The following is a 25,598-nucleotide window of genomic DNA, read 5'->3' on the forward strand; positions in this document are numbered from 1 at the left end:
CCTTTGCCAAGTTTCCCTGTCATCACCCAGCAGATACAGAGTCCCCAGGCAGCTCTCTCTTCAGGAGGAGCCCACTCATGAGATATTTCAAAGTGCTGTTTGATGCGTAGGAAGAAACCACAATCACAGACTCCTTGTCTCTGACCCTCTCGTCTCTGGGGACACAGCTGAACTCAGCTGGGGGCTCTTAACCATTTCCATATGTTCACCTGCAAGACTACAGCCTATCCAGGATCTTAGTTTAATAACCGATCCACCTTTCACACTAGCTTGGGCTCTTTACCTGGATCAAGTTTTCATAGACAGGAGTCACCACGCCAAGGCCAAACCTTGACATGCCATTCAACTGGCAGAGCCCCAGACCACCCAAGCTCTTTGGTAAACATGATGTAGGTGTGTTGGTACACGCATAACCGGCGGAGTTCAAACCTGATTCAGGCATCATTAAGCAGAATTCAGAATCATGTTTCTTAATGAATACCTGGCTCTCATAAATTTGGAGCAAGTTCTCAGTAGTGAACATTTAAAATAGGGTAAAGAGAAGAAGAGACAAAGATTTAGAAGACTGGAAATACTACAGAAAGAAGAGACCAAGAGGCAAAGCGATGGATTCAAAATGACAAATATGGTGAGAGGAATCAGTGTAACAGGTAACTGCCGATATTGTTGCCAAAACTCTGATTTTCTGATGACAAAAATCATTTCCTTGTGGAAAGAAGGATCAGGACCTGGTGACAGGATGAGAGGACAGAGGTGGGAGTGCAGAGGGCTAACCTCAGTTTCACAAAGTGGAGAGTGATGGAGGTCCAGACAGTGGAGACACAGGCCTGCTGGGGTTAACACAGTTAGTCACCCTGCTGTATGTTCACAGGCACACTGACTATCAGAGGTTAATGGGGTCTGAGAACAGGAGCAGGTCAATTATTTATGAAATCTACTGTGTTGACTGTGATCGTCCTGGACTGCAGTCACAATCCTGAACAAACACATTAAAGGGTGTTTGGGAAAATGTAATTAGGGTGGGGAGGGGTGTAATTAAAAATGTATAAGATGGGTGGCCTGAACACAGCCAGCATTTCCCAAGAGGCTGTAGGGTGTCATGTGCTTTTGTCTTCCACTGGAAAAGCATTAAAACTTTATATTAGCAGTTTAGAAGTTTTGTTCTTGACTCGTTCTTGAATTCTAAAACTGTCCCCAGAACTACATCTAAAATGGAGAAATGATCCTTCCTTCTTACACTCAGCATACCCACCTGAACCTTATTTTCTGACTGTAAACCACTTCTCTTATTTACAAAAGGCTTCAGATGTTTAAGATAACACTTTTATAAAACATATTTTTCCTGGGAGTACGCTGCATCTAGGAGCACCTTTTGACAACTCTGAAACACACACAAAGCTTCAGAGGCTCTCTAATAATGATAAATGCCACAAAACTGTAATTCAAACACTACTTTGGCTGCACTGTTATTACGGCTGTCAGTGCTGTTATATGTGTTACCTGAAGGGAGGCAGGGTAGAATATTTTTAAATGAATTTTATTGATCCCATGAGGGGGAAACCGGGACACTGCAGCAGCCAAAAATAGGTGTAGACTGAGGAGCAAAGGGTAACAACGGAAGACTGAACAGATAAAGAACTCTAATTTTCTTTTTACATTAACTGTACTACCAGAGGTTAAAGTGCTTATGACACTGCACCCAGGAATCCATTGTTAGAGCTCTTTATACCAAAGGAATAGTTCAACATTTTGTGAAATACACTTACTGGCTTTCTTGCCATAAGTGAGATGAGAAGATCAATACCTAATGGTTATGACAGGGTTTAATGACAGAGTCAAGCCATTTTGTTGTCGGTGTGAGTTTTGTTGGGACCGTTTAATGGCTCTGTGTTGGATAGTTGCAGCTGCTGCTGTGTTAGCTTGTGCTAACTGGGCAGAGCTTGAACTGACTGTTAGCCAGGAGGCTGCAGAGATGGCAGCAACAGAAAGCTTGCTGATCTGGCGGGGATTCCGGATGGTCCAGGATCAGACCCCTTGCACAAAAAGGATCAAATGCAAGTATCGTTTGGGGATGTTTCGATACTACTTTGGGTTATTGGGTTATTTTAGCTGATAACTTTAACATATGGAGTACCAATATCCAGCCTTACTGCCAACAGCTGGTTAGCTTAGCTTAGCACAGCATAGAAACAAGAAAGATAGGGAAAATGCTAGCCTGGCTCTAGCCAAAAAGAACACAATCAGCCTACCAGCCGCTGCACATAGCCTCTCATAACACCACAGCTTGCTGCTTTTAATCCTCTGGGGTTTTTGGATTAAATAAATCAGGTATAATTTAGTAATTAGTGATTTTTGGAGGTGTTAATATAGGCTTTGGATAGAGTAAAGCTAGCTGTTTCTAATATTTCCGCTAAGCTAAGCTAAGCACCTATTTGCTGAAGCTTCATATTTACCCTAAACATTAGAGTGGTAACAATCTCCTCAGAAAGAATGCAAATAAACGCCTTTTGAAAAATGTTAAATTATCTATTTAATGCTGTACAGGTTGATCAGGTTGTTAAAATATGACTTGTGTTTATTTTGTTAGGTATACATTTATTTTTGAAGTATTTGTACATGCTATTCTATATGCTATGTTAAGGAGTAGCTACCCTTTTAACTATTAATGTTGAACTGAGATACAAGCAAACATGTCTCTATGATTCATATAAAACTGCAATGTCATAAAAAAACTGTCCAGACAGAGAGGGCACAGCTGAATAACTTTGATGTAATGCACAGACAGATGTACTCACAGCTGGATGGTCCCTGCCCAGAGTCTTCTCCCTGATGGCCAGAGCATCATTCAGCAGGTTGGCTGCCTCCTTGTATTTGTTCTGATCCCTGAAACAGACACAAGCAAACAAGAGTCAGACAGAAACACACCGACACTGATGAACAGACACGGACACAAAGAAAAGACACATAAACTATTCTAACATTTCCATTAACAGCTCATTATTTTCAGGTGACATGGTCCAAATAGCTTTGCGGCAGTTCCCACAGTCAATGCAACAGCCTGCTGACACCAAGTCGACCCACTCCCTCATGCCTGACTATTCCCTGCACTCACTATTCAATGGATAAGATTTGTGGAAGTGAAAAAAAAACATGGGTCCAACTCCTGTAGCTCTTGTGTCATTCTTTTGTTCCTCTTTTTCTTGAGTTGGGAAATTAACACTTCCCCTGTTCTATTAATGTACTGTAAATCTTTAGTTGTGTCTGCTATGTTTGCTATGTTCCACTTCTGACATAGAAAGGCGTTCATCTGTCATTTGGAGGTCCTATAGAGGCCTGTCACACGAGGCTTTGGGGGTTGTTACCCAAATGTTTTAAAGGACATACCACAGTGGTGCAAAAGACAACATGATGTAACCATTACCGCATATTTGTGCCTGGTATAGGCCCTCTTTTCTTACCCAGAGATAGCTGGGAAGGTGTTTATAAATACAAGATTGGCCCCCACATCTTTTGAAATTTTCTGAAAGAGCCTTTCAATGTTCATCACATCTTTTCAAGCTGTAAATTACTGAGAATCTCTTTTACCCACTAAGTGTGGGACGCCACTGTTGGTGACTTCCATCTCATTATTATTAGACACCTAGACAGTAATGTTATAAAAGCTGCCAGATCTGCTAATAAGCTACATTTCTGTAGGATCTGAAGGTTTCCAAATTGTGCTATGTCAGTAACAAGGTTAAGAAACATTCCTTTAATTGATAACTACAAAAACATCCTCCCAGCATTCACCAACAGGCTTCTACTCTGCTCTGAAATCCTGGGAAAGCTTGTAAAATAGTCAGAGTGGCCCGGGACTTCAAGGATTTATAAGCTGGTAAAGACTTGTTTTCATGGTGGTAACAGTGTGATGGAAGAAACAGAAGAGTCACTGAATATTAGTCCCAACACTGACTGCAGTTGTGACTGTTGAATATTGTCACAGGAACCTGACAGAGAGAAAGTCTCTTACCGCATGTTAAAAATCTATAAAATATGCCTCTTGGATCGCTGGATGAGAAGGACCGAGGCCTAGATTAAAGATTTCATAGACTAACCTGTAAACAAGGGCGAGGATGTTGAGCATGGTGGCCACATCTGGGTGGTCGTGTCCAGAGGTCTTCTCCAGGTCTTCCAGGGCCTGTTTGCAGAGGGGCACAGCCACCTCGTACCTGCCCTGGGAGGCATACTGGATCACCAGGTTGTGGAGGGTCCTCAGACGAGCCGGGATCTCATAGCCTCCCTGCTGGGCAGCCGCTGCTGCAGCGCTGCCGTGACTCGGCTGGACTGGAGACACACAGGAAAGAGAGGGGAAAGTTCAGGACATACACCTCATAATCACATAATGTTTTAGCCATTAAGAATGTCTGATTTCTGCTCATATGAAACTGTGAAATGTTCCATGACAGGACAAGAAATCACAGGCAGAGTCAGTGCTACTAGTGATTTTTAAAATGCCACAAAGTCACACTTTCCTAAACCCCAAGATGACAACTTTGATATGCTTATTTTGTCCAATCAGCTGTCCAGAACCCAAAGATATTCAACTGACGGTCACATAAAACAAAGAAACCCTCAAATCCTTGTGCCTGGGAGGTTGGAAATAAGTCATGTTACCATTTTACACTTAAAAAAAATACCCAAAAATAGTTCACTTTAGTATATAGTGATAGTTGACTTTTGTATTATCTGTTTGAGTAGGAGTCAGACTTTATTTAAGATAACACAGCTTTCCTCCTGGTTCATTTTAAGAAGCCTCTGAAACCATTAATTATTCGTTTTCCTACAAATGGGTCAAAGCTGAGACCACAACAAACAAACACCGGCTGGCTGTTAACATAAGGCTACACACAAGATTATTCGCACATAAACAATGTCCTCATTCTGCTACGCTGCACAGCAAATGTGCTGGTTTCTGTGGGTCATGTTTAACAGGGTCAGGAGGACATGACAAGGAATGTCTCTCATGACATGCTGTCAGACTGTCTGTCGGTCAGTCTGGGTGTGTGTGTAAGAATGTATGAATGTGTGTGTGAGCAAGAGGTCAGGAAACCACCTGATTGGGTTTCTTATTAAAAAGGCAGGCAGCTCTATATTTATTCTGAAGAGCCTGTGGGGTTTAGAGAGGGAACCGCCCACTGCAGTAAAAACATCGTCCACAGTGGTGTCCCGACACCCTGTGACACCAGAACCACTCACACCACAGCAGCCTGTCTCCTCCTACACCAGCTCACAGCAATGAGACGTTGACAGCACAACAAAATTGGACAAAAATAGCAGAAATGTGTCCAACAGCATCTACTGAACAACACGACATACTGATACTCAGTGTTTGCATCTATCAACAGCTACAATATAATATGTTTTTATTGACACGTACAAAGGATGTTTAATTGTTTTTGTATCAATTAATCTTCCTGTTATTTTTCTAATCCATTAATCATTTAGACTATGAAATGTTGAAAATGTTAAAAACTGTGCTATATCGTAGGCAACTGGACTTGCTTGCGTTTCTTGAAGACGTTTCGCCTCTCATCCAAGAAGCTTCTTCAGTTCTAAATGACTGGTACGAAGTTGCAGGCTACAAACCCTGTGTGGATGGGAAGGACTCACATGGTGGCCAGGTGGGTCAACGACTCACATTGTGAGCTTAACGACTCTGAAACTAAGAGCTCACGTGACCCCTACGATTCTGCAAGGGTTCCCACCCACACAGGGTTTATAGCCTGCAACTTCGTACCAGTCATCAACTCAACTGAAGAAGCCTCTTGGATGAGAGGCGAAACGTCTTCAAGAAACGCAAGCAAGACCAGTTGCCTACGATATAGCACTTATGATTACCATGACCTGGATGACTGAGAATTTTCACCAACAAGTCGACATGCTTTATTCTGTGTTTTCACTACTGTAAATCACCTGTTCCATTTGTTTTGGAGAGGAAGAGACCTCTGCAAATAATTAAGCTCCCAGTAAAAACCTCATGAACAATGAACATTAAAGGAATTCTAACCAGGAGAAATTTCAGCTGGTTGCAATCTGACAATCCTCACTGCTAGATGCCACTAAATCCCCCTAAATCCTACACACTGGACCTTTAAACGACCAATACCTAAATCATGTTTGTCCAAATGTGTCCACTCATTACGTATGAGGTAAGCACTACATACAATCTGAAAACAGAGATGGTGGAGAGATGACAGAAAAAAAAAGAGATGCAACAATGGTCAACAGCTAGACTACATGGTGCATGGTTGACGTCTTAAGCCCCGAAATCATCCACTGCATTACAGGAAGTGTAGGATTCACCATTTCTGGAGTTTGAACTTTACAAGGGACTAAAAGTTAAGATACCTTAGTCTCTAAATTTTTTTTGGAGATGCAACACTAATTCCTTGAACCCCCACTTTAATAATACTGCAGGTTCTACTGAAACGACAGGAGCAGGACGCTAAATCTCTACACGCTCATCCACTAACTTACTGTAGCTAACGAGAGTTAGCTAAATGACTGAAATGTAAATATTTGTACAGAGAAATCAGTGCATTTAAGCCCAAGGCCAATTTAAATAAAGGCAGAGCTGTCATCCACCATTATCTTCTTTCTTGCTGACGGCAATTTACCCAAACCCCAAAGCTTTTCAGGCAGTCTGAATACGCTCAAGGAGAAAAGACATCTAATCTACTCCAGACACACACTTTTATACACACACACACACACACACACACACACACACACAAAGAGTCTCATGCAGCTCCGTTTCACACTGAGAGAGGATTAATGCCAATGGAAGCAGCATTCGATGAAGCGTTACTTCACCATGCACCGGCCTACTACTGCCTCACCATCCTCTCTCATCCGTCCAACCTCTCCATTCCTTCAAAAACAAACACTACTTTAAAGGGACAGTTTGGATTTTTTTCCATAGTCAGTGTATTACATACAGCAAATGAAGGTCAGCAAACTCTTAGTTTGGAGAAGCAGGCAGGAGTGCCAACACAGAAGCTTGGCAATGTACTAATGTGGACGGGGGCAGCAGCAAAATGTATTTTAGCAACCTACAAAAATCAGTGAGTTTAAGTGTGCACTATATTGAGATTATTTTCACTGCTTTACCTTGCCATCAAACAGCCCGTTCCTTTGGCACTATATTTCCTCTACCATAGAACTTTGATAGACCCAAGATCAGCTGTTTGGGCCAGACTATCAGTGGTTAATGGAAGAGACAATAAATACAAGAAAATAAAGTGGGTGATGATGACAGCTACAATGACAAGCTGTTTACTTTGGAGACAAGAGGATACCTTTATGAACCAGAGTTTCAAAGGAACTTTTGCAGACGGAGACTGAATGGACTGAAAGAGAGAGATGTGTAGCAGGGCTGTACCTGACTCAAAATAATGAGTCGAATCACATTTGTTTATTCAATTCGAATATTTGACTACTGTTCCTTTTTTGTGTTCCTTTGGAGCTTGACAGGTTGGACAGGGTTTAGCAGGATGGTCAGTGTGACAGTGACATTCACTCTGCAGCTAAATCTGGGGACCAAATCATCCCAAGAGGTACACTGCACACTGACTGCTCAATCTGAAGCAATCTCAGTCAACTGAAAGGTCTCCAGCTGATGATTCAAATCTCCGACTTTTAGGGGGCAGCCCTAATGTGTAGGAATAGAGGAGATCTACGGTTGAGAAAATGTAGTGCCAAAGGAAAGGGCTGTCTGTCGTCAAGGTAAAGTGCTTAAAAATATTCTCAATATAACGTACACTAAAACTTAAACTGGCTTTTTTTAAAGTTGCTAAAGCAAGTTTTACTGCAAACCCCCATCCTAAGCATTACATAGCTCAACTTCTGTGGTGATACTCCTGCTAGTCTCTACAAACTGGGAGCATGCAGACCGCCATCTACTGTAGGTAGTACACCGACTATGGATAAGTACCTCATACAATCTCACTCCAAAGAATCCAAGCTACCCCTTTAAACACTGCTGTATTTTAGAGCCATTTGATTAACTTTTATTTGAAGCCATGAAGAAGAACGAGGAGCGATTTAGTCTGGTGACATAAAACCAATAAACTACTGCTTCCCTCCAGGCTACCACCCATCTGTGTCTTATATTTAGTCCTTTGAGTGTTGCATATACCATCCTCAAATGTAGCTACTTGATGTACAGTACAGGCCAAACGTTTGGACACACCTTCTCATTCAATGCGTTTTCTTTATTTTCATGACTATTTACATTGTAGATTCTCACTGAAGGCATCAAAACTATGAATGAACACATATGGAGATATGTACTTAACAAAAAAAGGTGAAATAACTGAAAACATGTTTTATATTCTAGTTTCTTCAAAATAGCCACCCTTTGCTCTGATTACTGCTTTGCACACTCTTGGCATTCTCTCCATGAGCTTCAAGAGGTAGTCACCTGAAATGGTTTTCCAACAGTCTTGAAGGAGTTCCCAGAGGTGTTTAGCACTTGTTGGCCCCTTTGCCTTCACTCTGCGGTCCAGCTCACCCCAAACCATCTCGATTGGGTTCAGGTCCGGTGACTGTGGAGGCCAGGTCATCTGCCGCAGCACTCCATCACTCTCCTTCTTGGTCAAATAGCCCTTACACAGCCTGGAGGTGTGTTTGGGGTCATTGTCCTGTTGAAAAATAAATGATGGTCCAACTAAACGCAAACCGGATGGGATGGCATGTCGCTGCAGGATGCTGTGGTAGCCATGCTGGTTCAGTGTGCCTTCAATTTTGAATAAATTCCCAACAGTGTCACCAGCAAAACACCCTCACACCATCACACCTCCTCCTCCATGCTTCACAGTGGGAACCAGGCATGTGGAATCCATCCGTTCACCTTTTCTGCGTCTCACAAAGACACGGCGGTTGGAACCAAAGATCTCAAATTTGGACTCATCAGACCAAAGCACAGATTTCCACTGGTCTAATGTCCATTCCTTGTGTTTCTTGGCCCAAACAAATCTCTTCTGCTTGTTGCCTCTCCTTAGCAGTGGTTTCCTAGCAGCTATTTGACCATGAAGGCCTGATTCGCGCAGTCTCCTCTTAACAGTTGTTCTAGAGATGGGTCTGCTGCTAGAACTCTGTGTGGCATTCATCTGGTCTCTGATCTGAGCTGCTGTTAACTTGCCATTTCTGAGGCTGGTGACTCGGATGAACTTATCCTCAGAAGCAGAGGTGACTCTTGGTCTTCCTTTCCTGGGTCGGTCCTCATGTGTGCCAGTTTGGTTGTAGCGCTTGATGGTTTTTGCGACTCCACTTGGGGACACATTTAAAGTTTTTGCAATTTTCCGGACTGACTGACCTTCATTTCTTAAAGTAATGATGGCCACTCGTTTTTCTTTAGTTAGCTGATTGGTTCTTGCCATAATATGAATTTTAACAGTTGTCCAATAGGGCTGTCGGCTGTGTATTAACCTGACTTCTGCACAACACAACTGATGGTCCTAACCCCATTGATAAAGCAAGAAATTCCACTAATTAACCCTGATAAGGCACACCTGTGAAGTGGAAACCATTTCAGGTGACTACCTCTTGAAGCTCATGGAGAGAATGCCAAGAGTGTGCAAAGCAGTAATCAGAGCAAAGGGTGGCTATTTTGAAGAAACTAGAATATAAAACATGTTTTCAGTTATTTCACTTTTTTTGTTAAGTACATAACTCCACATGTGTTCATTCATAGTTTTGATGCCTTCAGTGAGAATCTACAATGTAAATAGTCATGAAAATAAAGAAAACGCATTGAATGAGAAGGTGTGTCCAAACTTTTGGCCTGTACTGTAGGTGTGTGCAACAATGAACGTCTGAGAATTGTTTATGTAATCACGTGCGGGTGCATAATTATTGGATTATATGTTGTTGTTTTTTTAAACTGTGTTTATCTCAAACCTCACTTACAATTACCAACATTTAATTTCTACGGTGCCTGTCAACAATTCCCGATTTAAAATGAATCTTTCAGTGTTGGAAAAACTGGTAATCTGACACAGTTAGGTAACTAAAGACTAATGATAAGTACCTTTATTTTTATGTATAATTAGTTAACAGATTATCGTGCCAGAGGCCTATTTCTGCCAGATAATTGCTGTATCTTTTGGTATAAAGCCTCAACAAAATGAATTAAATAAAGATAAAAAATTTTCTAAATAATTCTTCTGCTTGTCCACCTTCTCTGTTTGCAGCTCAGTGACTTTTTGATATATCTACCCTTTACGCTGATGTTACCGTCTTAATAACTCGGAAGGGAAACGTCACCTAATTTATTTTTTTTAATCATTATGCAGTACTGACCTCTGAAGTGACACTCCTTTTTATTGAAATTTATGTTGTGGAAAGTCAATCTTTTGCTCCCGCTGTTCCCCAACACAACTCACAGCTATATTCTATTAAGTCTGTCTCTCCTGTCTGGTCATCATTTATATTCAGCCCGTGCTGCTCAACACAGCGGAGAATTTATTAACACTGGTGGGGAAAATGCTGAAAGGCAGCATAATGAAGCCAGTTTTCCATCTAAAAACATGAAAAAAATGGAGTCCTCTAATTTGACACAGTATTCCAAAAACAACCTGCTCCGTTTCCTCTGCTCTACAACCTGCACTGCAGTCGTAATTTGGGCCAAATCACAGACAAGTCTGGATCAAAACCTAAAATTACACCCACGAAACACTGTAAGAGCGGGGAATTACCGCTGGACACATTCTCGTCGGCACATAAACAGTAGAAATGCTGGTTTGTTTGAAAGCAGAAACACAGAGGACAAGATGTTGAATGTAACCAAAAAAAAAAACAATATAAAAAAACTAACTGCAATAATACTTCTTTCACTTCCTCTTGCTGTTAGCGGCTCTCAACCCAAGGCCACTGCTTCCTTAAAAACAGCACACCAATGTTTAATGTTAGTCTTAAGGCTTGGTAATTTCCTAAAACAGCTGGTCACTGAAGTTTTTTGCACAACAATGGAGCTCTATGGCAGAGGAAGAAGATATGCATTGAATAATTTCTTGTATACAAATTAGCCCTTCTACCAGCCACTAAGTTTACTAAAATTATATTTAGCTTCTATAGTTATATTGCCTCTTGGATATCTTGCTCCTGTTTTGTTTGTCAAAGCCCTTTGTAAACTCTATTTTTAAAGGTGCTATATAAATAAAATTATTATCATTATTATGATTAAATGTTAATGTACCTCTCCAGACACATTTTATTATTTTGTTTCATGGAGTTTTCCCAAATAAATAGTTTTAAAAAATGAATAAAATGATCTGAAAATGTGCTGGAAGCAGATGAAGTCTCTCTCCCTCATTAAGAAATTCAGGATCTGGCCTCTGCCTCGTCTACCACCTATGCGTGCTAAGTTTTGCTTTCACTTTCTGCTTTCTCCAGCGCTGGCACAGCGCTAAAACAAAGTGTAAGATACGTCTGGCATGCTGCTACTTGTGCTTGGTTGACCGGTGAAGAAGCAGTGTGCATCAAGATGGCTAACGTTAGCGTCAGAGAAAAGTCTTATGTCAGACCCAGACTCAGATCAGGAGTCTGGCATGCACCAAAATCAGCGACTAGCAGACTGCAACAGAAAGCTAAGTGTAGTTAGCATCTGTTGTTTGTCTATGTTGTTTGTTAGCTTGTAACTAGCAGTGGCTGACACAGCATTAATAGCAGTGGAACACACAATAATACCTGCTACAACATTACAGTGTGTTCACATTGGTATGGTTAACATGCAAAAACTGCACACTCCACCACGCTTGCTATCAAAACTGTCACTATGCTAATGCTAACTCTGCTCTGTGTACTGACACCTCCGCTCTGTGCTGGAGGTTTCAGGTTTCTTTGTGATGTGTTCCCTGTATTAGACAGCGACTGGCTTTCAAATGTGTGGGGTACCTGAGCTAGGTTGCCTGGCTTACATTTGAAACTCAGATTTTGGGAAGGTGAACAGACATCGACCCCTTCAGCAGAGGAACGTGAAGACAATTCTCTAGTGACAAACTTTGCACAGATACAAGTCAGTATAGTCAAGGTCAGACATTTTAGGGAACATTAAGGGAAGAAAAAACATTTTTTAATGGCAGGGAACTTTAAGTTTAAACACTTGGTACTTTATGTGCTCTACAGGATATATTTTCATTCTGACCAAACCTCCAGCTGGTAGGTTAAATTAAACAGTTTAACAAAGACGACACAAAGAGGACAAACAGAGCTGCAGTCTGACTCAGACAGTGATCTGCAGAGTGTGAGCCAGTCTGCTGTCCATTTTGTCAGCAATTTAAACTGGCTGACAAACTGGTGCCAGGAGCCAAATGGGAATTACCTTTGTACAAAAAACAAAAACAAAATCACTGCCAGGTTTGGGAACAAAGTGTGTGCTGTTTTTGTGGAGAACACAGGCTTGTAGGTCACCCTCTCTTAGCTGTCCCAAAGAAACCTCAAAGCTACAGTATAGTCCTTTAAATTGAGCCAAATTAGTGCTGGAGCTCTTCTAGTGGGCGTTGGACTTAATTGTAGTTATAATCCCGTTAAAATGGGGCTTTTGCATTTGGTTTCAGAGGACGAGCAGATTGAAGCTTATAAGAATTATGTGCTTTCACTTTTTTGCCAAATGTTTATATTTAAGAATTTCATTTTTATTCAAAGTTCATTACAACACCACTGTGGTCTTTTGCCAAACATTATTTCACTTGACTACAGCCACACAAAAAGAACACAGTTTAGAAATCCTGGAACTATATAACACCAATCTGGTTGGGAGGTTTTCACCCCATTTGGCCTCCTTCCAGGCTAAACTAGGTCCTGACTAATGGGCCTTTACAGCCAACACAGCTTTACTGTCTGGGTTACTGAGCTACTGAAAGACCACCCCATCAAACACTGAGGGAAGGGGTGGACATGAGGAGAGGAGCACAGAGTGGGAGAGTGGCAGAGCGAGGCAGGGAAAGCTTAAGTAGACAAAGATGAAAAAAAAAACAAAGATTTATGAGGCTTCAGAAAAGTGATACATGGCAGCAGAAACTCACCCTCATAAAATATGTGATATAAATTCTGACTCTGGGGACGTCCACTGACTAGACTTCGGTATATTAGTGAGTGTTGCTGGTGCAGAGATTGAAGTTTTGTTTCCAAAGGAGAAATACATTTTAAAGCAGTGACATTTTCAAAATGACTGCACCCATCAGAAAATAAAAAAACATCCAATTTTTTAGACAAATCTTCACATCATTAGTCACAGCCTTCAACTACAAAGTATTAATGTTATGAAAGCTGAAGTTAACTTTGTCTTTCAACTATTCCTTAACACATTTTTTTTAAAGTCTTTCCAATTGACAAGAGCATCCCTACAGATACATCTGCATCCCAAGGCTAGGAACTACATTTCATATCTGGGTCCGTGAGTGAAAATGCGTGAGAATCCCCCAAAGAGTCGAGGGAACAAGAGGAAGGAGGGACACTTACTGCCTGGGGCTTGGTCGTCCTGATCATCTGGGAAGAGATCGTCCAGAGTCTCTTTACTGGAATCAGAGTCCTTCTCCTCCTGAGAGGGGAGTGAGGGAGGCATTGGAAGAGGAGGAGGAGGAGGAGGAGGAGGAGGAGAGGGGAGAGATGAGGACAATGAATGAATTGACTCAATGTTCTCTAAACAACTGATGCAGTCATTCTGTAGCCTGGGTCCCGTCAAGCACATTTCAAAGTGTTAAAAGATATTGTTCCTATTGATATCTTTTAATCGACTCTGCTGCTGATGAGGAGTTCAGGGACATGACTCAAAAGCCCAAAATACAAAGGAATCAGTGGGCGAGAAGGTGCAGGAGGAAATAAGACTCTTTAACTTGTTTAGAAGCAGAACGTGTTTGTTCTTATCAGTAGTATCAGCTAATTGTTGGAAAAATAGCTTGCATACTTCAAACACAGACACATGACCACTGCTGCAGACAGTAAGGCGGTATTTCCCCTTGTTAGTTTGAATGTAGGCTTGTGTAGCCAGACCCATCTCCACTGCACTGTGTTTGCGCATTATCATTCTGCTAGAGGGGAAAGAAAAAGCTGTTTGTTGGTATTTCTTTAAACCAATGAAAAACATATTGGATGCAGTGATGGTGCCCTGGCAAAATAGTGTCAGAGGGGAACATTTGCATGTGGGGAAGCGTGCACTGACATTAGCCACAAAAAAACAGGAAGAGACATGTGTGATTCAACTTTCAGATAAAAACACAAACATAATTTGATAATCGTTGCTCTGGAGGTAAAGCCTGACTGTACTGTAACTCTGAAGGAACTCATTGGACCCTTTAAAACTACAGTCAAACTACAGCGGAGGCAGCCAATGGCATTATAGCATCAGTCTATGTGAGTCAGAGTAGTTTGAATGTGATGCATTCTTTAAATGAATCCATCTGCTCTCACTGGGCAGTCACCAATATATTATCCATCTTATTTGAATGACCTTCATCTGTCCTTGGTATGAATCAGTTCAACTTCTCTATTTCCAATGCAGATACCAAATCTAAAGGAACATATACATGCTGATACAGAGTACTGGTCCAATACAACCACTCTCCTTTTCCCCAAATTTAAAATCAGTATTACTCAATAAACCCAGTTGAAGCATTTTTATGTAAAGCAGCACAAGGCCGGGGATTGCTGCGGGATATTAAAATGCCTGGTCGAGCATATTAACCATGAGGACACGCTAACACACTCTGAAGAAGACTCAGGGACTCACAGATGGGGACAAGTCCTCGTCGTACTTCTTCAGCTGGTTCATGAACTCCAGGTGCTTCTTCTCCTCCTCCAGCTGGGCCACGCTCTGCTCGCTCTTCTGCAGCTTCTGCTGTGTCCCGGCCAGCTCGTCCCTCAGCCACTGGTTCTCCTGGCAGAGCCGGCGTACCTGAGCCCGAAGCTTCTGCTTCTCTGACTCCACCGAGCTCAGGTGGCTCGAGAGTGCCATCATCACCTGGACAAAAAAGGAGGGGAGGGGGGGTTTCTTTACACACCAGAATTGCTTCATAATTCAATTATACCACATATTTATGTCTTTGGGGTGACCATTTAGACAATATTCCCTGTATCCCTGAGCTACAGCGCTTGAACATGATCTCATATGTGTGAGTTGGCTTGGAACCACCTCGTAACAATATTCACAATAATTCCAAGTCATTCTTAGCTTCAAACATCCTGTAAGAACATTTACACTAAAACCCTCAAGTCCAGGGATATTCAAGACTATCTAAAGATTTTAAAACACCGTAATACCAGAATCCTTGATACATAAGATGCTATTAATACAATGCACAAAATGAATTAAACATTTTAAATGAGGAAAATAGCGGAAAGTTCAGTGGCAGAATCATGTATAAATTTGGGCACTAAAACTGGCAGTTACAGTACACTCCCCACCAGAACTAAATATGTGTACACTAACGTTATTCTGAGGCACTTTGGGTAAAAGCATCCACCTAATAACATATGGTGTGAGGTGAAAGGCTGGGAGGGGTGTAATCAGACAAAGAGTCTGAGGCACAGAGACATTAGGGGTGTTTGAGCACCAAGGTTGTGCAGAAAAATATGAATCACACTGTATTTTACAACAACTGCAGGCTACCCAAAAAGCTGAAGGTGGATATTAGAGTCTGCATGGTGCAGTCTATTGTATATTTAATAGGCAAAGCCTGCTGGGAGATAGAGATGAGAGGCTAGAGCATCAACAGTGACTCATCAGTGACTCATAGGCTGGTGTTTGCCAAGTGAGAAATGACACAATCGATTGGGAGTTTTCAAACTTTGTCTGAAAAAAAGGTGCATTATTAACATTCTTCATCTCTGAGGAGTAAAAGCTTCTCTCCTAACATCTCCTTCTTCAGGAGGATGTGGGAAATCTTTGTGTTTTTTCCACTAGTCACCTAGAGGAGAGTCTTAGTCTTTGAAAAACACTGATTTTAGAATATTATGTATTAAAAATCTAATTTAAGAAGATAACGAATAAGGCAACATGGTAGATGAACTTGAAGGATGAATTTAACAACTCCACATTAGAAATTGCATGTATACTTTATGCACAGTCACTCCTGCATGAATTTTATGCCCCAGCACCGGCAAGAGCCACAGCCATTATGATTTCTGTCCTTCTTTCCCTCCTTCTAGTTTGAAGTCTGTCACTCTAGCATCTTTGTCCACTGAAAGTACGGTACCATTAAACCGTCAAATAAGCAGAGATCCAGCAACAGAAATATCAACTTTATTTTCTTGAAGTGTAGAAATAATAATAATAATAAAAAAAAACAGTTGAATCTGGTACTTCTGAAGTTTTCCCCCTATAATTTTTACTGGATGAGCTAGATGAAAATTACAGCTAAAACCACTGCGTATCTGACATGCTGTTCTTGTCATTGGTTAAAAAAAATGCTCATCTTTCTCCTAGTTTTATCAAAATGTTGTTCAAAAGATTGTTCGTATTATGTGCAAGAAAAGGAATTCAAACATTACTCAAAAAAGCATGGTTTTTGATATTTCAGTTAATAATAACTCACTCAGTGGCTGACAGACTCCATGAAGGTACAGATACATACCTGTGCCTCGCTCAGCCCGAGCTCCAGCATCTCCAGGGACTTGCGTATCATGTGGGACTTCTCCTCCACCAGGACGCCCTCCTCGTCCTGCTTCAGGCAGCGCAGCGTGCCCAGCAGACCCTCCAGGATGGAGTGGTGCTCCTGCTTCAGGGCCTCCAGCCCCTGGATCACCTGCTTGGTCCGGGAGATGATCTCATCCTGGGACAGCTTCTCCCCAGGATCCTCCTCATCCTTCACGCACACCATGGTGGACATGTCCTCACGCATCCTGCGGGGAAAACGACAGGGAAAGGAAGGTTAATGTCAAAATGATGTATGAATCAGTTTCAGAGTGGCTAAAGTTGCTTTTACTAATGCAGGTTTGCAGCAGGTCCCCAAAGATCAGACACCAAGAAAATTAAATGCCAAAAGAATGTTGCAGTCTAAAGACTCTGAACTTGTAAATTAAACATAACATCTTTAATCGGGATTAACTTTTGCTACACTTTAAAAAAATCTGAGACAGGACCACCAGGAAAAAGGGACTTAACAGAGGAACACATTGTGGTTAATCAGAAATGTGTGACATATAGATTCATTTATTTATTTATGGACAGACACGTAACCCTCAGATGTTCAATTCAAAGTTGCATCCTCCTGACCTTTCCTGGTCTCATGGCCACTACACAGCCTGATGCATCTCTCTTTACAATCAATACTCGGCTCAGTGTGAGAAACAACATTGGCTTAATGAAAAGGTTAGACCCTGTTTGTATGACTGGAAAGTTCTTGGTTCAGGTTGAGAGATTTCAAAGGAAACGTTGAAGCTTCTCTCTCAAACGACACTTAAGGTGCCTTTGAGCGAGGTACTGACAGCAGCAGGGCGTGAGCGGCAGAAAAAGCTCAATAAACAAAGGTTAAACGAAATGTCGCATGTAAAAAAGGCTGTTTGAAGTGCTTCAAAAAACTGAGGAGTCATCACTCGAGATGCTTTAAGAAAAAGAGCGACTTTGGTGCAGCTGTGATGAAAAGTTTCAAACCAAACCACAGACAATAAACCTGCTGCACGCTGACAGTTCAAATCCAGATCTGAGGCTTGTGGGCTGCGTGTGGTTCACAGATAACAACAGATATGAGGGGAGGATTGTTAGAAAGGAAATCTCCGAGAGCTGAAATAACACAATGAGTGGCAGCTACCACTTTTTACAATTTATTATAGTGTTGCATCTTTAATATGAATTCGAGTTAGCATTTATTAGCTTTACCTGCACCTAGCCTGTTTTAATCTAACCTAAAATCTACAAAAATATTTCAATTAGTTTGCAGTCACCAATCACCGTACAGTGAAGTAAAACCAACCCTGAGCATTCATATTCATGATTACAATATCTCCAATAATACTCAGCGTCTTAGTGCTGCCATAATGCGGTCATAGCACATAATCACATCCCGAATCAGCCTTGGTGATTAAGGAGGGAGACTATTAGGTGTAGTAGGTAAAACTGATGCTATTATTATTATGCACATATTAGCTAAACACCGCAGGTTAATATCTGTTCCTCTGACATTGACCGTCAACACGCTCCACATGCACTCCTTCCCACACAATCCTGACTTTCTTTGCTTTGCATTCATCACACACACACACATACACACACCCACACAAACTTTAAGAAGATTATGACTGAGCGCTTCGGCAGCACTTGTAGTGAGCAGCCTAATAAATCTCTTCAAGCACACCAAACTGAAACTGAATAATAACAGAAACACTGACTTAAGTTCTGTTTTCCTGCATGGCTCTGTGGAAAACACAGAAATGCAACAACTCTTCCAGGTGACTGACTTCACATTACTCTTATCCTCAGTGTTGCCGTGATAAAATGTGTTGACCCAGCTTGCCCACCTGAGAATAAGAGCTGCTATGGCATCAGGTGACGACAGATAAGCAGACGTGTCCCGAACTGCCTTCGATTTCACATTTCAGAAGAAGTAAAAAAAAAACAAAAAAAAAACAAACAATAGCTGAAGACTGCCCGCAGCAGACGAGGCAGACGGAGGGAGGGTTACAGCTCTGATCGCTCCATGTGACTCAGCAACCAGCCTGCAGCCTATCAGCTGACAGCTGGGCAGGAAACAGTGTGTGCAGGAGATGGAAAAACAGCAGCTTCAGGTGAGCAGAGCTGTGCAGCACGAGGGGGTTTCCAGTGAAATTAACTTAAATAAATGCTTAATATTAACCTCAAACTTCTACTGTTGCGCCAAACTACATGTACCTAACATTGTAGGCAAACTGATAAAGCAAAATTATTAGTGTTTATCCTGCTGCTGGTGTAAATGTTTCACTTGTTTCTCAAATTCAACATCAGTTTCAAGAGTGCAATTATTTTCTCATGAACACCTAAAAACAGAAGAATTAGAGATGGATTAACCTGCTGACCGTTTTCTCGACTAATTCGTTCATCATTTGGTCAATAAAATGTCAGAAGGAAGGGAGACATGCACATCACAATCCCCTTAAGTCTACAGTAACATGTACAAATTGCTTGTTTAGGCCAACCAACAGTCGAAAATATTCAGTTTACTACCAAATAAAATAAAGAAACCACCAAATTCTCACCATTAGGAAGCTGGAAGAGGGCGACATTTTACATTTTTGCTTTAATTTTACTATTAAATTATTACGTAATTTGACAATAGCCAATCTTGGAACCCATCGGCTATCATTTGACGATGATATAGCCTCTGGGGGCGAAGGCCAATATTTCAGGCTGATCTGATGAAGTAAGCTGATATCTGGGCCAAGACTTCCTCTTCCATGTGCTGGCCATTCTGCTAAAAAAGCTAATATAAGACTAACTCGCCGTCAAACATGGCCGATGGGTTCCAACTTCTAAGACTGCATTTCAACCAATGCGTTCCGCCTCTCCACACGGACTGATTCCCCGCCGTTGAAACATGTTTGGTCATTACTAGTCGGACTACAAACAGACTACAAACGGAAACCAGAACACAGAACACTGTCTCGTTGTTGATTCTTCATACATATGTAGATATATCTGATTTATAGAGATTAATCAAGCAAACAGCACACAAATTATGTCATCTGCAATAAAAAGTCATACCTATCTTGGTGGAAATTTTACAGCGACCACCAAAACACTTAAATTTCCACATTTCATTATGCTGCAGAGAACAGATGGACTGCTTTAGTAGTAATAAATTATTGCTGGGGCCACTAATCTATTGGTTAATTAAGGAAATGCACATCATGTCAGTTAATGTCAGTGTTTCCATCACATCCATTCAGCTACAAGTCCCTCACTGCTGTAAATAAGCTGAAAAACTGATAAGCAGATCTTATTGCACTGCTCGAGGGGAAAACATTGCCTGATATCAAACAGAATTGTCAACTCGTTACACTCCTTTTCCAATTTGTCCACTTGGATTCCAAGGTCTGGACCCAGGCAAGGAAAAACACATAACCTTCAAGCTGTAAGCATCAAAATAAAAGTTGTTCTGACACTGTGAAACCTATTCAAATTAGGTCTTTGAATGGCTCATGCATTTGACCTATGGGTTTGAGTCAACGCCAAGAACACAGAGCAAGGTCAACCACTGCAAACATCCCAAAGTGCAAAGAACAAGACAGAAAACAACTATCACTGCAGGCTGTGTAATACAGAAGTGAAAGTGACAGCACAAGCCTTTCTTTCCTGCTCTGATCCAACAGTCCTTTATTTCTGGCATCAGATGAGTCTCAGAGCACAAAGCACCACGGGGAAAGGCACGGAAAACTACTTCTGATGTTAGAACTTTTGAAATGTAAATAGCTGGCTTGGAGCGGAGCGCCTGGGGACGCTGCAGCTCCTTGTGTAAGCAGGTTAAGGCAGTGATATAAGGCGATGGGGAGCCTGGTGGGGTATGGATGGGGAGGGTGGGTTGTGTTTGGGACCAACGAAGAAGAGGAACAGTGAGTGCTTGCTCTGGGCTTCATGTATGAGGATGGAGCCGGCAGCAGGAAGAGCAGCACTGCGAGGAAACAGTCTTAGTCAGCGATGTGTGGGCTGATAGCCATTAGATGATGAGAGCTGTGATTCACTTTTACAGAGAAAGAAAGTCTGAGAGAGCCTCTCCAAGTTACATTTACTAACTAATTATTACTCTTAAATGATTTATGATATTCTCATTGATGTGTGCTTGTTTGGCTGCTTTCCATCCATGATTCAAATGACGCAACAGTTCTTCTACCTGTATCCTGTCAACGAAAACATTTTGCATTTGCTGTTTGCTCTGTCTGTCTGGTATAAACAGCTTTAGGTAGGGTGGTTAACAATACCAGCGCCGTCTACAATAGGGCTGCAACTAACAATTATTTTCACTGTTGACTAATCTGTCGGTTATTTCTTCAATTAGTCGACTAATCATTTTATCGAAAAATGTGTTAAAATGTTGAAAAATGTCGGTCTGTCTCTCCCAAATCCCAAAATTTATCATCTAATGTCTTGTTTCGTACTCACGCCAAAGGTTTTTAGTTCACCGTCATGGGAGAGTGTGTAAAGCTGCCAATATGTGAATGTAAGAAGCTGCAATAAGAGTATTTTGGGGTACTTTCATAGTATTTTCTATGAAAAATGACTCAAACTGATTAGTTGACTCCTAAAATAGTCACCGATTATTTTAATAGTCGATTAGTCATCGATTAGTCGACTAATCATTTTATCGAAAAATGTGTTAAAATGTTGAAAAATGTCGGTCTGTCTCTCCCAAATCCAAAATTATGTCATCTAATGTCTTGTTTCGTACTCACGCCAAAGGGTTTTAGTTCACTATCATGGGAGAGTGTGTAAAGCTGCCAATATTTGAACGTAAGAAGCTGCAATAAGAGTATTTTGGGGTACTTTCATAGTATTTTCTATGAAAAATGACTCAAACCGATTAGTTGACTCCTAAAATAGTCACAGATTATTTTAATAGTCGATTAGTCATCGATTAGTCGACTAATCATTGCAGCCCTAGTCTACAATAGCCCAAAACAAAAAAGAGCGCAACATACAAAGGTAAATCCAGTGCTGACAGCTGAACACTTGCACCAAAGACAGACAAAAAATAAGTTGTCTGTAAAAAAACACAAAGAAATCTATAACCCATCACACTTGCGGACTGACACTTTTAAGCAGAAATTACAGATTTTTTTTCACTACTACAAGATACGGAGCAACATCAGAATTCACTTTGAGTCATGTCCTTGGCCACCTGACAATTTTAAGTTCAGTTTCCACTCTTCTTTAAGCTCTGTTTTGGCTTTTTCACTGTTAAATATTCTTCTTTCTTCACCAGCTAGTCTCTGACTTAACCCGTCCACCAACTGGCGCGAGGCCGAGAGTGTAAAGAAGGTTTATCAGAGCTTTTAGCTGAGAACGACCCTGATGAGAGCCGCAAGAATGAACCATATTATTACAGTTGCAGTCCAAAAATCAAAATCAATTGGCTTAAAGATGCTAATAAACTTCATAGAGCTGGAGGGAACTGCAGATAGAAGTACAAGTAGTAGTACTGGCACTTTATTCATAATGCACTGGAGCAAATTTAGCGATTGGTGGCATGTGTGAAACACTTTCTGTTTTTATGTGAAGCATAAAAATGAGAAATAAAGAAATCTGAAGTAGTCAAGTGATCCTTTGTTAATACAAAAATACTGCTAGCTGTATGGCTACGTAATGGACAAAAAAAATCAAATATGATATGTTTGACAAGATGCCTCAATGGTATTACAGCGATATTGTAGGATTGACAATTGGTGCTTTCACTAATCATCAACACAATGAGATTTTTGATAAATAATCATCAATAATGTGGATGTAATGACTAAGTCGGTAAAGGCAACTGATAAAACAGTTAGAGCAGCCTGGTAAGTTTAGAAAATTACACCACTTTACTATAATTTGGCCTTTAAAACCAGGAAAAAGACAACACTTAACAATGTCATGACATCCAAAATAAAACATGACATCAAGTCTCATAACACAATAGATGTAATACTGATATGTTTTTACAGCCCGAGATATCCACATTACAATTCTCAATACTGTACGCGTATATCTGTCACTGTTCCTCTTGAACTTCAACATGCTGCAGTCTTTGATTTCACCACTTCTGTACAAACATCAGTCTTACTCAACTATCAAGCTTTTACATAAACATCATGTGACTGTAGCTTCAGGAAACAAGAAAAGGGAAAACGAACCAGGCAGCCACGAGACCTGACGCTGCACAGCTGACACACAGGAAATGACAAGTATGCTTGGTATCAATAATGGACTGATTCGGTGTTCTGTGTCTGGTGGACACGAGGCCCTACAGGCGACACAACAATAAAACTGAAAACTGAGAACACCTAACCCTGACACAGGAACATGACTAATAGTAATTTATGTGAATTAATTTGCTGCTGTGTTAAACTACGTGTCATCTTCTGAAAAATGAGCTGCTCACATGACAAGAGCACTGATGATTTCTTTTTATATTTCCGTGAGCGAGCCTCGGGCGAGATTAAATTTATCATCTGAATCAGTGAAGTACTTTAAGATGCTCTGATCTACAGAGACAGTGGTGGCACCGCTTCTTACTGCAGCACCCTGAAGGCTGAAAGATACCAAGAGAATATATTGGATTTATTTCCTACACAGACACTGACTCTGATGTATAATGTGCTTCTCTACAGATTCAAGTTTCAGGTTTTAAACTGGGTTAAAAAAGAACTTTGAGACTGCACGAGTTCCTCCCAGTTTCCTCATTAGGGTATTAAATACTTCTGTGCCGCTCTGCCAGAGATTTGTCATAGCTGATAACATCATTTCACACTATTCAGATTACGCCAGAGCCTTTATGAAAGAGCTGATTTGTGTGATTGGCACATGACAGCCCCGTCTGACCATGAGGTCGTGACATCTATTTGTTTGACACGGATTTATAAAAATCTGTGTGACCACGAAGTTTGATCAACACCTCTCTAAAACAGTTTCAGCACAAATTGAACCGTATAACCTTCATGAAAAGAGTATAGATTGCACAGAGCTAGACTGACAACTGAGTGTATTTTAAATTAGTCAAAGACTGTGGTTTTCTGCAGTCATGACACACGATTAGAAAAACAAGTGAGGACAAAAGCATTTCCTTTTTTGCATCTAATGTCTCTAGTGCCTTTATGTTAATTTTAATAACCAAGAAATTGGCTGGGCTGATGTATCAGACGAGATTTGTTTATCCAGGCATATATGTCAGCCAATAAGTAACAAGAAATTCACTGTAATATCTCTGCAAGTACGATGTGTAAAGTACGCAAAGGTAAAATAAAAATGTACTACACCTGCAGTCAGTGTCAGGTTTTTGCAGACATTTTCTTTAGTTGTGTGCTTCACCTGCAGAAGCACTCTTGTCAAGCCGACCCTGCAGCATTACAACAAAATCTGCAGCGACAACACATAATTATCATTTCCCTCCAGCAAGAGATGCACACACAAAACCTTCTGGGATCTCTGAGCCAACAACAAGCTATCCCAGGAGAGCGGAGGGGTGTTATCCTGGAGGAGGAGCCCTGCAGGTTGTCATGAGCACTCCCTTTGGGTGGATTAAACATTAAAGTCTGCAGGGCATGGTAAACAAAAGTCAGACATACCTGTGTGTCTGAGATTTTCTGCCCTGTAGTGTTCACTCATAGATTGTGTCTTAAATCTCAAATATTCATAAGACACCTCTCAGTGTTTTTTGGGATTCCCAGCTGTGAGTGCCACACTGGGATGCACTGTCCCTCTGAAGCTGTGTCCTCAACACAGGCAGCTTTCACAGCCCTCAACCCCGCTCTGAATATCAATGAAAGAGACATCCAACAATTATCACATGACAAACATCAGGACTTTCTGGTGCTGCAGTGGCCCAACAAGTGCATCCTTCCCTGGCATGTTTGTAAGTCCATGGCCGTGTAGTTCCTGCTGCTTTGTCCCAGCTATCTCGCTTTCAAATGGATTAACCTGAAGAACCAGTTAGCCAGTACCTCCTGTCACACACTCACCACAGTGCTAACCCTTAGCTAGCACTCTCAGTGACAGTTAATGTGCTTAAGGCGTCTAATTCCTGCAATTAACGTAAACACCGACCACACATCAAAGACGCTTTATCTTTAAAAACTATGAAGAATTATATTGATTAAGCTGCCTGCTGTTGGAAAAGATGACACTTGAAAACAACGTGAAAATTCCTGGTAAAGTGGTTAATTTGCTAATGATACGATTCCAAGAAATACACGGAGCCATTCTTACCGTTCTCTAGGACATCCGTTGCCAATGTAGCTTCACTGTAACGTCCGTTTTTCTCGCCTTTTCACCGTCTAAATCACGTCTTTTTGTAAATGAAGGTGTTGCTCCTTTGACCCACAACTCTTGCTGATAAGAGTGAAAATATATAAGTTATAAAACACAATATCCAAACTGTGTCCGGCTGGGATATGTTCTGCCGACTGACGCTGGGCTTCACCGCATCAACCGCCGTTAATGATGACCAGCTAGCTACATAGCTAACTGTCAGAAACACTGACTTTAGTCGGAGCCATACAGGAAAAGCCTGTTCTCCGTCGGTTCCATGGCAGGAACAAGTCCCTGAAACTAACTTGATGGCGGCTTCATGGGGCGAAATGAGGAGTTGACGAGTCGCCGGTGAAGATGACAGCTCGCTGGTCCACTGGCTGGATGACTGACTGACTGCGCGGTGCGTGAAAATGGCGTTAACCGGCGCCCCCCTCGCTCTTCCTCTATAATGATGTCATCCCTGTCCGGATTAAAGGGGAAGCTGTGGTGCAAACTGAGCCACCGCCAGATTTATTCACAGCTCAACGCTTCAACAGTTAACACACAAACTTAGAGAAGATACTCACACCATCAAGTGTGCAATATCATTTTTAATATCCTAATAAATTCTTACATACTTTACTCTCTCCATATGATGCAAATTGTACAT

General features: G+C 41.3%; 1 protein-coding gene across 6 annotated transcripts in view; it reads right to left on the reverse strand.

The window, feature by feature from the left end:
- Positions 1–25,388, reverse strand: part of klc1a (kinesin light chain 1a) — a 65,253-nt gene extending 39,865 nt beyond the window's left edge. For 5 of the 6 annotated variants that reach the window (XM_078175305.1, XM_078175304.1, XM_033642746.2 and 2 more), the window contains exons 1-6: positions 24,905–25,388; positions 16,611–16,878; positions 14,768–14,998; positions 13,501–13,579; positions 4,095–4,323; positions 2,796–2,883 (exon numbers count right to left, since the gene is read on the reverse strand). In XM_078175305.1, the coding sequence (XP_078031431.1) occupies positions 2,796–2,883; positions 4,095–4,323; positions 13,501–13,579; positions 14,768–14,998; positions 16,611–16,877 (894 nt within the window). In that variant the 5' untranslated portion in view covers position 16,878; positions 24,905–25,388. Of the gene's footprint in view, positions 1–2,795; positions 2,884–4,094; positions 4,324–13,500; positions 13,580–14,767; positions 14,999–16,610; positions 16,879–23,955; positions 24,128–24,904 lie in introns of those variants that run through there. The other variant, XM_033642745.2, reaches the window with a different exon arrangement.
- Between the last annotated feature and the right edge of the window lie 210 nt (positions 25,389–25,598).

The sequence above is a fragment of the Epinephelus lanceolatus genome, chromosome 15 (assembly GCF_041903045.1).
Source record: "Epinephelus lanceolatus isolate andai-2023 chromosome 15, ASM4190304v1, whole genome shotgun sequence".
Lineage (NCBI taxonomy): Eukaryota > Metazoa > Chordata > Actinopteri > Perciformes > Serranidae > Epinephelus > Epinephelus lanceolatus.